The 14,378-nt window shown below is 39.8% G+C and overlaps 1 protein-coding gene across 35 annotated transcripts in view; it reads left to right on the top strand.

Annotated features, from left to right (window-relative positions):
• Positions 1-14,378, top strand: part of LOC147349792 (uncharacterized) — a 134,279-nt gene that overhangs the window by 71,549 nt on the left and 48,352 nt on the right. For 10 of the 35 annotated variants that reach the window (XR_015150544.1, XR_015150555.1, XR_015150551.1 and 7 more), the window contains one exon: positions 5,068-8,782. The exons of 16 other annotated variants lie outside the window; for them this stretch is intronic. Coding sequence is in view for 3 of the 19 variants with exons in the window: in XM_086365361.1 (XP_086221487.1) it covers positions 5,068-5,289 (222 nt within the window). In the remaining 16 variants the exon portion in view is untranslated. Of the gene's footprint in view, positions 1-5,067; positions 8,783-14,378 lie in introns of those variants that run through there. 9 more of the 35 variants (XR_015150546.1, XR_015150560.1, XR_015150564.1 and 6 more) reach the window with 1 other exon arrangement.

Raw genomic sequence — 14,378 nt, 5'->3', positions numbered from 1 at the left:
TGATTCCATATACATAGCATTTCAAGATTGCAATACAAGGCTACGAAATCTGTAGCCATATTCAAAAATGCGACATACTTTTGAAGAAAGTTAAAAAGCAAAAGCAAATCCATATGTAAACTTAGCTCTACATGTGTATGGACCATGAACTTGTCAGGGTGGTAGACTTGAGAGCAATTTTATTTATTTAAAATTTCTCTTAATGTTACAATAATGAGTTATACTAGCTGTGGTGCTCTTAGTTGAGTGGTGAGAATTGGACCAGAGGAGGATAGTTCCTTCTTCCCTTATCCCAGGATGGAGGCTGGAGGGGTTTCCCCAAGTAATTGAAAGCAAGGAGAAGCTTCCCCAGGTGCCCTCATGGAGCCTGGTTTAAACGAACACTTGTATGAGAAACCTGAAGCTTCAGCATAGGGTAGAATTCATCATGGCTTCCTCAGAAACTGTAAACACACCCGGCTCTCTGAATCCGATGGACTGATTGTCATATAAGGGGGCAAAGAAAGCCAGCAGATGGGATTGCCCAAGGGCTTTACTTGTCAACGAACTGTGGGAAATGGGAGGATTACTGGGAATTTAGAGATGTGCATGCATGCATGCTGTCGCTTCAGTCGTGTCCGACTCTTTGAGACACTATGGATTTTAACCCACCAGGCTCCTCTGTCCATGGGATTCTCCGGGCAAGAATACAGGGTGGGTTGCCATGCCCTCCTCCAGGGGATCTTCCTGACCCAGAATCGAACTTGCATCTCCTGCAACTTCTGCATTACAGTTGGATTCTTTACTGCAGAGCTGCCAGGGAAGTCTTTGCTAATCACTTCAGTGGTGTCTGACTCTGTGCGACCCCAGAGACAGCAGCCCACCAGGCTCCCCCGTCCCTGGGATTCTCCAGGCAAGAACACTGGAGTAGGTTGCCATTTCCTTCTCCAATGCATGAAAGTGAAAAGTGAAAGTGAAGTCGCTTAGTCGTGTCCGACCCTCAGCAACCCCGTGGACTGCAGCCTACCAGGCTCCTCTGTACATGGGATTTTCCAGGCAAGAGTACTGGAGTGGAGTGCCATTGCCTTCTCCAAGGGAAGTCTTTAGAGATGTGCAAATGATGATTTACTTTTAAGATATTTCAAAGGTGAATTTGGAAAATGCTTGAAACTCTTGATAGTTCACGAATTAGATATTGAATTTCAACCAAAGTTGCGAGAATATTTGAGTTGGTATTTTATAACCCTTGACCAGAGGGTGATGGACATGGAGAACATTAGACTGGGAAGGAAGTTGGAGATAGAAGTTGGGCCAGCTTGGAGTCCTTATGGGTTCACTAAGAACACGATGTCACATTGCCTGGTTTTCTCTGATAAGGTGAAGGTTTAACAGGAGAGGGATATTGTAGACCTGCGCTCTTCAGACTTGACGTATGGAGAGAACTAACTTGGGGAATCTCCAAAGTTTCTGATTCAATAAACATAAGGCTATTTTTCCCCCAAGATTTCTCATTAAATTTCTTATTCAGTCTCATAAAAACAAAACAAAACAGAACAGCAGCTTTAGACATTGCATCACCAGTCACAAGATTCTTAGAGTTTTGATTACGACCCAGATATATTTGCAATTAGCTGGATCTAGATGAAGTTAATTACTTCCACCCCTGTACAACAGAGTCAGACATGACTGAGAGACTGAACCGAACAGGACAAGCTCTATACCTTGCACGGACTTCTACTGTTGCATTTCTCAGTTTCTATCCTTGTGTGCCTTAGCGTCTCCTACCCATGCCCTCCTCACCCACACACCCACACTAGACTTTGTATGCCCAATTTCTCCTTAATTAAACACGGACTTGTCCTGCGTTTCTGAGCTTCAGCTCTCATTCGTCCATGGACATGGTATTACCGTCTCCATCTCCTTTGGCGAGGATGAAATAAGAAGCCCGGAGGAATGTCCAGAGTCTGATGTGAACTGGTGTGCTTAGGTTCTGGGCTGTTTTCTGTTAAACCTGATGTGACTTCACATCAGTCATCTGAGGTCTCTGACTCTCTGTCTCTTTCACAGATAGCAAAAAGGTTGAAAAATTTTGAAATGCAGGGGATAGCATGGAGGAGATAAACTAAGAATTTGGAGTTATCAAATATATATTACTACTACTACTACTAAGTCGCTTCAGTTGTGTTCGACTCTGTGCGACCCCATGGACCGCAGCCCACCAGGCTTCTCTGTCCATGGGATTCTCCAGGCAAGAACACTGGAGTGGGTTGCCATTTCCTTCTCCAATACATGAAAGTGGAAAGTGAAAGTGAAGTCTCTCAGTCGTGTCCGACTCTTAGCGACCCCATGGACTGCAGCCTACCAGGCTCCTCCATCCATGGGATTTTCCGGGCAAGAGTACTGGAGTGGGGTGCCATTGCCTTCTCCCAAATATACATTACTATATATGAAATAGGCAAACAACAAGGACCTGCTGTATAGCACAGGGAACTCTACTAAATCTCTTGTAACCTGTAAGGGAAAGGAATCTGAATATATTGAACCTGTGTCTCCCACATTGCAGGCAGATTCGTTACTGTCTGCTGCTGCTAAGTTCCTTCAGTCGTGTCTGACTCTGAGCCACCAGGAAAGCCCTATATATATGTATATGTATTTATATATGTATATGTATTTATATAAAAGTGAAACAATTTGCTGTATGCTTAGAACTAGTACAACCTTGTAAATTAACTATTACTTCCATATTACTTCCAAATTAAATTACTTCCATAAAAAGAAAAACAAAAATATGTTCCCAGGTGGCACAGTCATAAAGAATCCACCTGCCAAAGCAGGAGATGCAGGAGACATGAGTTTGATCCCTGGGTTTGATCCTGGGAAGATCCCCTAGAGGAGGAAATGGCAACCCACTCCAGTATTCTTGCCTGGAGAATTCCATGGACAGAGGAGCCTGGATAGAGTTGGACATGACTTAGCACACACGCACACAGCAGCACACAAACTTGAGAGTTTCCTTATTAGTGATAAGAAAATACATTACTGTTTAGTTTTGCAAAATTAACACCCCAAATTAATTCAACAGCACTTATTGCCATGCCAGGAATTTTTACATGAATTCTCCCCACTGGTCGTGTTTCTTATGAATATCTGGGAGAGTGGTCCAAAACACAAGCATTGCTCACTGGTAGATGATCTGCACCCGATGCATATGCTAAATTTCCATGCCGTGGCATAATTCTAGTTGGGGACCATATTTTTCCAGTCTTACTTGCTGCTGAAGTATGTGGGAATTGATTTTTTCCATGTTGTGCAAACCTGTTGTGAAAGCCCAGTGCCGTCAGCACTGCCTCTTTGTCCCTCTTGAGAATTATAGTTTTTAACCCTCTTTGGCTTTAGCCAGAGAAAGAAGCATGTTGAATTTGCTTGCTGCCTCTGGGGCTGTCTTATCCCACTGGGATGTGGAATCAGCCTCTGCAATGACCATCTCTTTTTACCATTCCTTGCATAAACATTCTTTCCTAAAGTGAATTTCAGAGAGAAGAGATACAGCTTCTTTTTTTTTAGGGCTAATCTGCCTAACTGAAGACTTTCACTGAAAAAAGTCGTGCTAACAACATTAAGTATTCTTGTCTCAAAGATCTAGAGAAAGATGAGTTGAAAATAGTAAACATATGAGTGAGCTGGTGGGTTCAGAATATAGATTGACTGTGTGGGTTATTATTCTGACTTTACTGCCTTTTTGCTGAATGACCTTAGGTAAGTGATCTCGCCTGTGTGAGGATTAAAGGAGGCAGTCGGTTCAGAATCTATGCTGGGTGTTGTTGTTCAGTTGCTCAGTCATGTCCAATTCTTAGTGACCCAATGGACTGAAGCAAGCCAGGCCACCCTGTCCTTTACTAACTCCTGCAGTTTGCTCAAACTCATGTCCGTTGAGTTGGTGATGCCATCCAACCATCTTATATTCTGTTGTCCCCTTCTCCGCCCGCCCTCAATCTTTCCCAGCATCAGGATCTTTTCCAATAAGTCAGCTTTTTGCATCAGGTGCCCCAAATATTGGAGTTCTAGCTTCAGCATCAGTCCTTCCAATGACTATTCGGGGTTGATTTCCTTTAGGATGGGCTGGTTGGATCTCCTTGCTGGTAGGAGCAGAGATCTTTGCTTTATACTCCAAATGCCTAAGAAGTTCCCTGCACATAATAGGTGCTCAGTTCATGTTTCTTGAATGAATAGCTTCCTCCAGAGTGACAGAAAATACCTAGGCTTTTCTTTAAGTTCTTTCAAAATATTTCTCCACATTCTCTGAAGCCTGCTTCGTTGGAATGTTCTTACTGTTCTCCAGCAGTTAACTAACCCCAGCATTTTGTTTACTAAGCCAGACAAAAGCTAGCGACCCAGTTAAGAGTCTAAACTCTCAACGGACTTTCCCATCATCTGAAGTGTTTATTACTTGAACTAAAGTGGATGCACAATTTGAAGCTTCAACCAAGTTCAGTCTTTTTTTGTTAACTTTTACTGTTTTCAAAACAAGATATTTTATCAATATAGCTTATATATCAAATAGAAGAAGGCTATTCCCAATATTATCTTTATCTTCTAGACATAAATAACAAACAACTCCAGTAATCAAAATTTACTACAATTGTAATAGATTTTGACAGAGTTTATGTATTGTGTGCAATGCTAACATAATGCTGACTTCCAAGGATAGAGGCCAGAATTTCTACTTTGGCTATGTTAAATGGAAAAAAAAATCCACTACTGAATGTAGTTTTACTACATTCGAGATGAATTTTTATAAATAAAATTGTTTATAGCAGTTTCTAATCAGAAAATTGAAATTATCTGTGGCAATGTAACCACTAACAGCGTGTATACTATGAAAATATTTCAATAATTAATGCATGCTCCATCTAGAGTAATTGACAGGGGGTCATAAATGTAATGGGCCATCTGTGTTTGATTTGTACATGAGAATGCTTAAAGGGATAGGCAGGTAGTTCAAGATTCCCTGGCAAAAAGATTAGTTTCAATTTCTCCAAGTAGCAGGGCCATTTACCATGTTTTTTTCCTCTTTTTTTCTCCTTCAAGTCTTTTCCAGATTTCTACTTCAGCCCCGGATTTCTCACTACTTCTCATTCCGATGCAACTCTCTTTCCAAGTTTTGATGTGTATGTGAATCAACAGCAATCTTCAACAATCAGACTCAGCTCTCTGAACCATTTCAATAGCAACTTAAAAGTCACACATGTGATGAAAAAAATCAGAGGCTCACTCCAATGCTGTGATTATCATTCATTCTGCTCAGTCTGATCACTCCAAAAATTATTTTGTGAATTTTTCTTCTGTCAGTAAGCAAACAAGCTTGCTTATGTCTGTTAACAATAGGACTGCTAGGAATCATAGTAAGATTTTTGTAATTCATTCCTTTTTGAGTGGACCATAATTGTCCTATTTCTGGAAGTAAAGTGGTCTTGGTGGACATTAGAAGAGGTTCTAGAATTTTCTGTGCAGGGAAACCAAAGAGCATTGCCTGGAACACTGTGCTGTGATTCAGACCCAATTCATCCAAAAACACATATTCAACTGGAATTTACTATTTACCTTCTGCTGGATAATGTGCTAAACAGTGATCATGTTGAAAGCCATGTGCCTGGTTGGTTGAACTAAACCAACAAGGTCTCTGCCCCCAGGAATCTCACATTCTAGTAAATGCAACTTCTTCCTTTGATATCTCGTAGGCACCATAAGCTCTATGCCTAGAAGACTAAATATGCCATCTCTCCTGACCACCTTACCCCTTTCCTTCTGTATTGCCTATTTTGGAAAAATATGCAACCATCTACCAAATTGCCCAAGTACAATTCTCCTAGACTCTTCCTTTCCTTTTTCTCCTTCACAAAAGCGATTCACCATTTCTGTCAATGCCAGCTGCTGACCACTGCATGACTCTGCTTCCACACTCAAAAGAATATGGAATTTTGTCTATAATATTGCAACAGATTCCAATATTATTTTCCAGCCTAGTCTTCATACTATGTATCACCAGAAGGATATTTTGAACATTAAGATGCTAATACCATGATGTAATTTCCCTGTAAAAACATCCTTGTAGTAATAACTCTACAACTGCCTTAAAGACAAAACCCAAACTTAACATGGTAGAAAGGAAGACTTTTGCTAATGTGCACTGGACCTGACTCTATAGGACCACCTCTGGCCACCTATCCTGCTCTCTAGTTACACAGAAGTGTATTCTCTGAGCACATCCGAATACCTCAGTGCCTTTGAACATGTAATTTCCTCTGCCTGGAATGCTTGGAATTGTTTCTTCTATTCCCTTGGGCAACCTCTCTCCACCTATCAAACTCATCTCAGACAGATGATGCCTTTCGTCGACAGCTTCTCTTCCCTGACGTTTGCCTGGGTTATCAGTGGCCTTTCTGGGGGAATATTCCAGGTCCCCTCCATGGCAGTATGGCTCAGATCTGTGTCTTACTTCAGGTGGCCACCAGTGCCTTATGTGGCAGATGTGTTGAGGAGGAAGTGTTGAAGGACCTTCACAACGTGTCCAGCACAAGCTAAGTTTAGTCCAAGACAGGACAGAGTTTAAAGGCAGGTCTCAAGAGTCATTGTCTTTTTTAAGTCAGGTTGGCAGCAGAGCAGTTACTCTTTTTTTTGTTTTCCTCCCACGCTGTTGTTTATTCAGAATGTATTCTTTTTTGGACATGATTTCTTTCTCCTGGACATGAGTCAACATTTCAGAAAGTAGACCCTAGTCCTCTCTTTTCCAGGCTAATTTTTCTTAAATGTTTTTTGCTTTTAAATATTTCTTAATATTCAGTTATGTCATATATTAACAAATATATTTTAATTGCCTTCACCTGGGCCTTTCATGGTTTCCAAAAGCCTCTAAGATGCAAGAAACTATTTAAATTACTTTTATCTTAACTGTTGTTTTCTTTTGTTTTCCATTCATAGTTTTATTTTTTTTAAGTTTGCGCTATGTGATATGAAAAAGTACCCAAATAGCTCAATGCTATCTAATTAAAAACCTATGCTTCCTCCATGTCTAGTATAAAGCACTTTTATGTGTGGTTAATTTTTATCATTATGCTTTTAAAAAATAAAAAATAAGACATAGTCTAAGAATATTTATTGGTATTACATTGGATTCATAAGTTATTATAGAATAATTTCTTTTGCATTTAGATGTGAGGATTCTTTTTAAATGCCTGGGTTTTGTTTTTGTTTAATTATGTCCATTTGTTGTTTTTTTTAAATTGGTTTTTATTGAGTATCTTAATTTTTGAAAAAAAGTTAATCAGTTCCATTGTGGCATTCTGTATATTGCTAACTGACCATATGAAAAAAATAATACAGGACAACTATCCAATTATTCATGTATTTGACATTGTAAAGGTAATATCTGAATTTTTAGGATATATTTTTATTTTTTTCAGATACATTTTTGTTTTTGAACAGACACAGCCCCTGTCTTTCTGTCCTGTGGAAATGAAGGAAACGCCAGCTACCCTTCTGATTTTAATCAGAAAATATAAATATAAAATATGAATTCAATAAATATCTAAGCTTGGCTTTTACTATTTCCAGAACATGTGTTCACTATCTTTTACTAAATAAAGCATACTTTAGGAGTGATAAGAAAAAAAGAGAACTTTAAAAATTGTTAATGAACATGGTTAACATTTGTACTGAAGCAAAAGCATAGTTTAAGATAAAACGCAGTTACCCCAGGAAGAAAATGCAGTCCGTGGTCAAGGAACCTGCGTCTGTGGTTGTTTTAAATGTTGCTGAGTGTGACCTGCTCTGTAGATGTGGCTGGAAGGAGACAGAGGATGGGGACATGGGTCATCCTTCGTTTCTCTTTATGCTCCAGGCTTAGGAGGTTGATATTTGCCTTCAACATATTGAACTAGTGGTTCTTGATTCATCCTAATGATCAGAAGAATTTTAATGTATTTTTCTGTATATCTAAACACTAAAAAAACAATATTAGCTAGAGTCCCTGCCACCCAGATGTTCAGAGTTCAAAGCAAATAACAACATGACAGGCCAGAGGCAACTGAGCCATCTATCAAACAAATGCATGGCCTGATGAGACAGCAGATTAAAAGGCTTAACTGAGGAGAGTTTCAGCTGGTGGAGATAAGTGTCCGACTGTTTTCCACCAAAATGTAGTTGCTTCTATTGTTTTTTGATACTATAAGAGCAATGTATACTCATTACAAAGAAAAATTAGAATATACAAAGCAAAACTAAGACACCCTCAAAGTGAATTTTCCCTTTCGCCACAAATCAGCTATTGTGATTGCACTACTATATATTCTTGTAAATAAATAAAATTGCATCTTATACTACATACACTTTGTAACCAGCCTTTTCCATTTAATATATCATCAGATATATCCTCATTACTAGACTGACTTACTTAGTCTCATTTTTATGACCTCAAGTTATTCCATTTCTGAATTTACTGATGTGTATTTCAAAGATTCACATTTATGATAGGTTCTGGTTGTTTCTAACTCCTTTATTTGAAGATGTTGCTTTAAAATATGTAGAGTAAGATGTCTTGATTGGTATAATCATCTCAAATGTTTGTGTGCTAGAATAAGAAACTTGTTTATTAAGAAAGCATGTGGCAACCTGCGTGGGAGGGGAGTTTGGGGGAGAATGGATACATGTACATGTTTGGCTGAGTCCTTTTGCTATTCATCTGAATCTATCACAATATTGTTAATCAGCTATACCCAGATACAAAATAAAAAGTTAAAAAAAAGCACATTACATGCTGCACATCAGTTCATTTATCACCTTTAAAAATTGAAACATACAGAAAACTGAGACTAAGATATAACTACTTCAAGTTGGCATGATTCTTTATTGAAAAAATTGGAATGCTATATTTTAAAAACAAACCAGTCCAACATTTAAGAGTGATGGTAAAAAAGTTTGGAAGGCGAGGTGGATGTTTCAAGGATATTAGCTTAAGAGTTGACTTTAGAGGGCTTCCCTGGTGGCTCAGCAGTAAAGTATCTGCCTGCAATGCGGGAGAATGGGTTCAATCCTGGGTCAGGAAGCTTCCCTGAAGAAAGATCGGCAACCCACTCCAGAATTCTTGCCTGGGAAAATCCATGCACAGAGGAGCCTGGTGGGTTACAGTCCACGGGGTCGAAAGAGTCAGACATGACTTTGCAACTAAACAACAACAATACAAGACTTTGGAGGCAAATAGACAGCTGAAAAGTGAAAGTGAAAGTCGCTCAGTCGTGTCTGACTCTTGGTGACCCTGTGGACTATACAGTCCACGGAATTCTCTAGGCCAGAATACTGGAGTGGGTAGCTGTTCCCTTCTCCAGGGGATCTTCCCAACCCACGGATCAAACCCAGGTCTCCTGCATTGCAGGTGGATTCTTTACCAGCTGAGCCACAAGGGAAGCCCAATAGACAGCTGATGGAATCTTACCTTTCCAACTGGATCTGGTCATGATCACAGGGGCCCAGACTACATGTAGGGGAGAATACCTAGCATCATACTTGGCACCCTGTAGGCCTAGGAGAGTTGGTATCCGTGTAAATGAGATGGAAGAACTAGGGTCTCAGAATGTGAGGAAGGGCAATGTAAATATGGAGGGGGAGATGGCAAGAATGTGAAGGAAATGCTCAAATGACTCTGTGCCTGAGAAATGGGGCGAGAACTTGGTGATGGAAGGAGGAGAGAGAAAATGCCACCAAAGTGCCATATTGCAATAGAACAACGGTTAGATGGTGAGGAGGTCAGCAGCTAAAGCATGGCATTCATGGTGATAATAACAGCAGCTTATGCTTATACTTACACAGTACTCAGTATGTGCCAGACAACAAGACCTGTGAGACTAAGTATTTATACTCTAAGTACATTCACTTTTTAATTCTCACCATCCCCTATCTGACCTACCTCCCACACCTGCTGTAAGGATTAAATAGGTTAATCTTTGCAAAGCGCTTAAAATAGTGTTCCATAAATGTTTCTAAGTAAAGTCCTCCTTTTACTGAGGCCCAGAGAAGTCAAGACTCTTGTCTGAGACAACACGGTTAGCCAACGGCAGGAGTGGGATTGGGATCTGGCCATCTGCACCAGAGCCCATTCTTCCTTGGAGACATCCCTGGAAACACAGGACAGCGATCAGGAACAGCTGCCTCTGCCCTGACTTTATTTCACCTGGAAGAGAATGGCCAAAGCATGCTTCCTTCCTCCACAGGAATGGTCCTTAAAGCTGACGCTTTCCGGACACTCACTGGACAGCTGGCGGCTACATTACGGCTGCCTATCTTGCCTCCTTCCATCCACTCCATCCTCTTTGGGGTGAACTTGGTGGGGAGGGCACTCTCTTGAGAAGTTTGGTGTAATATTATTTAGTGAGATGGAAATGAAATAGAGAACCAGCTTATCGGAATGTCACCATTACAAGGAAAGGATTTAACATTTCTCATACATACTCGATGTTTTCAAGACCATTGAATTAAGACTGGGCTAGCGACTTCCCTTTCTTGGCCTTTTCCCAACTCCAATTCCCCTTGGGTGGCTTCTACCACTCAGTTAGTTCCCACCCCATCACCCTGGCCCTACTATAACTATAGGGATAATAACAGTAATGCTGTGAGCTCATGGCTGTGGAGTTCTTATTATGTGTCAGGCACACTCATTCATTTAATCCTCATAGCAGCTTTGTGAAGGAAGAACTTTTTTTTCACCTGCTTTATATATGAAGAAACTGAAGTTTGGGAAAAGAGTTGGCATTGGAGCCCAGCTCTATGTTGCTTAAATCTGATGTCACACCTTCTCCTCTAACAGAATCCCCTTTCAGTCAGTTCAGTTGCTCAGTCCCCATGGACTGAACTATGCCAGGCCTCCCTGTCCATCACCAACTCCCGGAGCCTACTCAAACTCATGCCCATTGAGTCAATGATGCCATCCAACCATCTCATCCTCTGTCGTCCCCTTTTCCTCCTGCCTTCAATCTCTCCCAGCATCAGGGTCTTTTCCAGTGAGTCAATTCTTCGCATCAGGTGGCCAAAGTATTGGAGCTTCAACTTCAGCATCAGCCCTTCCAATGAATATTCAGGACTGATTTCCTTTAGGATGGACTGCTTGGATCTCCTTGCAGTTCAAGGGACTCTCAAGAGTCTTCTCCAACACCACAGTTCAAAAGCATTAATTCTTCTGCGCTCAGCTTTCTTTATGGTCCAACTCTCACATCCATACACGGCTACTGGAAAAACCATAACTTTGACTAGATGGAACTTTGTCAGCAAAGTAATGTCTCTGCTTTTTAATATCCTGCTAGGTTGGTCATAGCTTTTCTTCCAAGAAGTAAGCATCTTTTAATTTCATGGCTGCAGTCACCATCTGCAGTGATTTTGGAGCCCAAAATGATAAAGTCTCTCACTGTTTCCATTGTTTCCCCATCCATTTGCCATGAAGTGATGGGACCAGATGCCATTATTTTTGCTTTTTGAATGTTGAGTTTTAAGCCAACTTTTTCACTCTCCCCTTTGACCTTCATCAAGAGGGTCTTCATTTCCTCTTCACTTTCTGCCATAAGACTGGTGTCATCCGCATATCTAGGGTTCTTGATACTTGTTCCATATCTGGTTCTTTCTCCTGGCAGTCTTGATTTCAGCTTGTGCTTCATCCAGCCTGGCATTTCACATGATGTACTCTGCATAGAAGTTAAATAAGCAGGGTGACAATATACAGCCTTGATGTACTCCTTTCCCAATTTGGAAGCAGTCTGAACTGTTGCTTCTTAACTTGCATACAGATTTCTTAGGAGGCAGGTAAGGTGGTCTGGTGTTTCCATCCCTTGAAGAATTTCCCACAGTTTGTTGTGACCCACACGGTCAAAGCCTTTGGCATAGTCAATAAGTCAGAATTTTCTGGAATTCTCTTGTTTTTTCTATGATCCAACGGATGTTGGCAATTTGTTCTCTGGTTCCTCTGCCTTTTCTAAATCCAGCTTGAATGTGGTTCACATACTGTAGAAGCCCGGCTTGGAGAATTTTGAGCATTACTTTACTGACATGTAAGATGAATGCAATTGTGCGGTAGTTTGAAAATTCTTTGGCATTGCCTTACTTTGGGATTGGAATGAAAACTGGCCTTTTCCAATCCTGTGACCACTGCTGAGTTTTCCAAATTTGCTGATATATTGAGTACAGCACTTTCACAACATCATCTTTTAGGATTTGAAGTAGCTCAACTGGAATTCCATCACCTCCACTAGCTTTGTTCATAGTGAAGCTTCCTAAGGCCCACTTGACTTTGCATTCCAGGATGTCTGGCTCTAGGTGAGTGATCACACCATCGTGGTTATCTGGGTCATGAAAACCTTTTTTGTATAGTTCTTCTGTGCATTCTTGCCACCTCTTCTTAATATCTTCTGCTTCTGTTAGGTCCATAGTGTTTCTGTCCCTTATTGTGCCCATCTTTGCATGAAATAAATGTTCCCTTATGATCTCCAATTTTCTTGAAGCGATCTCTAGTCTTTCACATTCTATTATTTTCTTCTATTGCTTTGCACTGATCACCAAGGAAGGCTTTCTTATGTCTTCTTGCTATTTTTTGGAACTCTGCATTCAAATGGGTATATTTTCCATTTCTCCTTTGCCTTTAGTTCTCTTCTTTTCTCAGCTATTTGTAAGGCCTCCTCAGACTACCATTTTGCCTTTTTGCATTTCTTTTTTTTTTGGAGACAGTCTTGATCACTGCCTCCTGTTCAGTGTCACTAACCTCCGTCCATAATTCTTCAGAGTCTGTGTCTATCAGATCTAATCCCTTGAATCTGTTTGTCACTGCCACAGTATAATCATAAGGCATATGATTTTGGTCATACCTGAATGGTCTAGTGATTTTCCCTACTTTCTTCAATTTAAGCTTGAATTTTGCAACAAGGAGTTCATGATCTGAGCCAGTCAGCTCCTGGTCTTGTTTTTGCTGACAGTATAGAGCTTCTCCATCTTTGGCTGCAAAGAATATAATCAATCTGATTTCGATACTGACCATTTGGTGTTGTTCATGTGTAGAGTCGTCTCTTGTGTTATTGGAAGAGGGTATTTGCTATGACCAGTGCGTTCTCTTGGCCAAACTCTGTTAGGCTTTGCCCTGCTTCATTTTGTACTCCAAGGCCAAACTTGCCTGCTACTCCAGATATCTCTTGACTTCCTACTTTTGCATTCCAGTCCCCTATGATGAAAAGGACATCTTTGTTGGGTGTTAGTTCTAGAAGGTCTTGTAGGTCTTCATAGAACCGATCAACTTCAGCCTCTTTGGCATTAATGGCTGCTGCATAGACTTGGATTACGGTGATGTTGAATGGTTTGCCTTGGAATCCCCCTTAGCATTCAGTTTTCCACCATCACCTAAGTTTTGAAGATACTTGGGTTGATGTGCATAGGTTTCCCAGAGTTAGATACTCTGGCAAGTTTTATACCTTCCATATTAAAAAAAAAATCCTACACATATTTAAAGAAGTTCTATCAATGGGCAAAAAGCTGTGCTCTGTACTTTGGGAATACTAACAATAAAGAGGAAGAGATTCTAATTTTGTGAGATAATGTATATGTAAATATTTATAAAACAAATAATGCAACTCTATAGCTGTGACACTTATTCAGCTACAAGAATAGTAGCTGAATAAGTACAACTATAAAAATGTAGTAGCTGAATAGTAAAATATGTACTATGTGAGACAGTCAAGCAAACTTTGTACTCAGACAAAAAACTATATCCTGAGATTATCTTTATTGTTTAAGAAATAACAATTGAAAGTAAATTTAAAATACTCAAACTAAAAAGTAACAAAATAAAACTAAAGAAGGAGGTAGTTAGTAAAGATTAAAAACTAAAATTTATGGAGTAGAAAACAAACATAAAAATGGGTAGGTAAAATCAAAATTAGGTGCTTTGAAAGATTAATGAACTAAATATATCCTGGTAAAGCGTGGTTAGAGAGAAAGTTATATAAATACAGCTCTGTAAAGGAGACATAATCATAGATATGGAGAAGAGAAAACTCTCTGGTGGGTATTATGTGCAGATCTGTAGAAATAATTATGGAAAACTGAAGGCAGTGGATAATTTCCTAGTAAAAATACCAAAAGTGATCATTTAAAGAACCATGAATAGATCAATTATTATTGACACTGGAGAGTAAAAGATCTATTGTTAAAAAAGGCACCAGACCTAAACGGTTTTATAGATGAATTCCTTATTAAAAATCAGTTTCAATGTGATAAAAAAATCTATTCAACCATAAAAAGGAAAGGTAGTAAAATTATTTTGTGAAGATTGCTTCTAAAGACAGCACAGAATTTGAAGACCAATTTCTACCAAGAAT

The sequence above is a fragment of the Bos grunniens genome, chromosome 21, assembly GCF_055505025.1.
Source record: "Bos grunniens cultivar Pamir isolate PY7600 chromosome 21, Bosgru_T2T1.0, whole genome shotgun sequence".
Lineage (NCBI taxonomy): Eukaryota > Metazoa > Chordata > Mammalia > Artiodactyla > Bovidae > Bos > Bos grunniens.
Note: the sequence above shows the minus strand (reverse complement) of the source record. Positions and strands in the feature narration are given on the sequence as shown.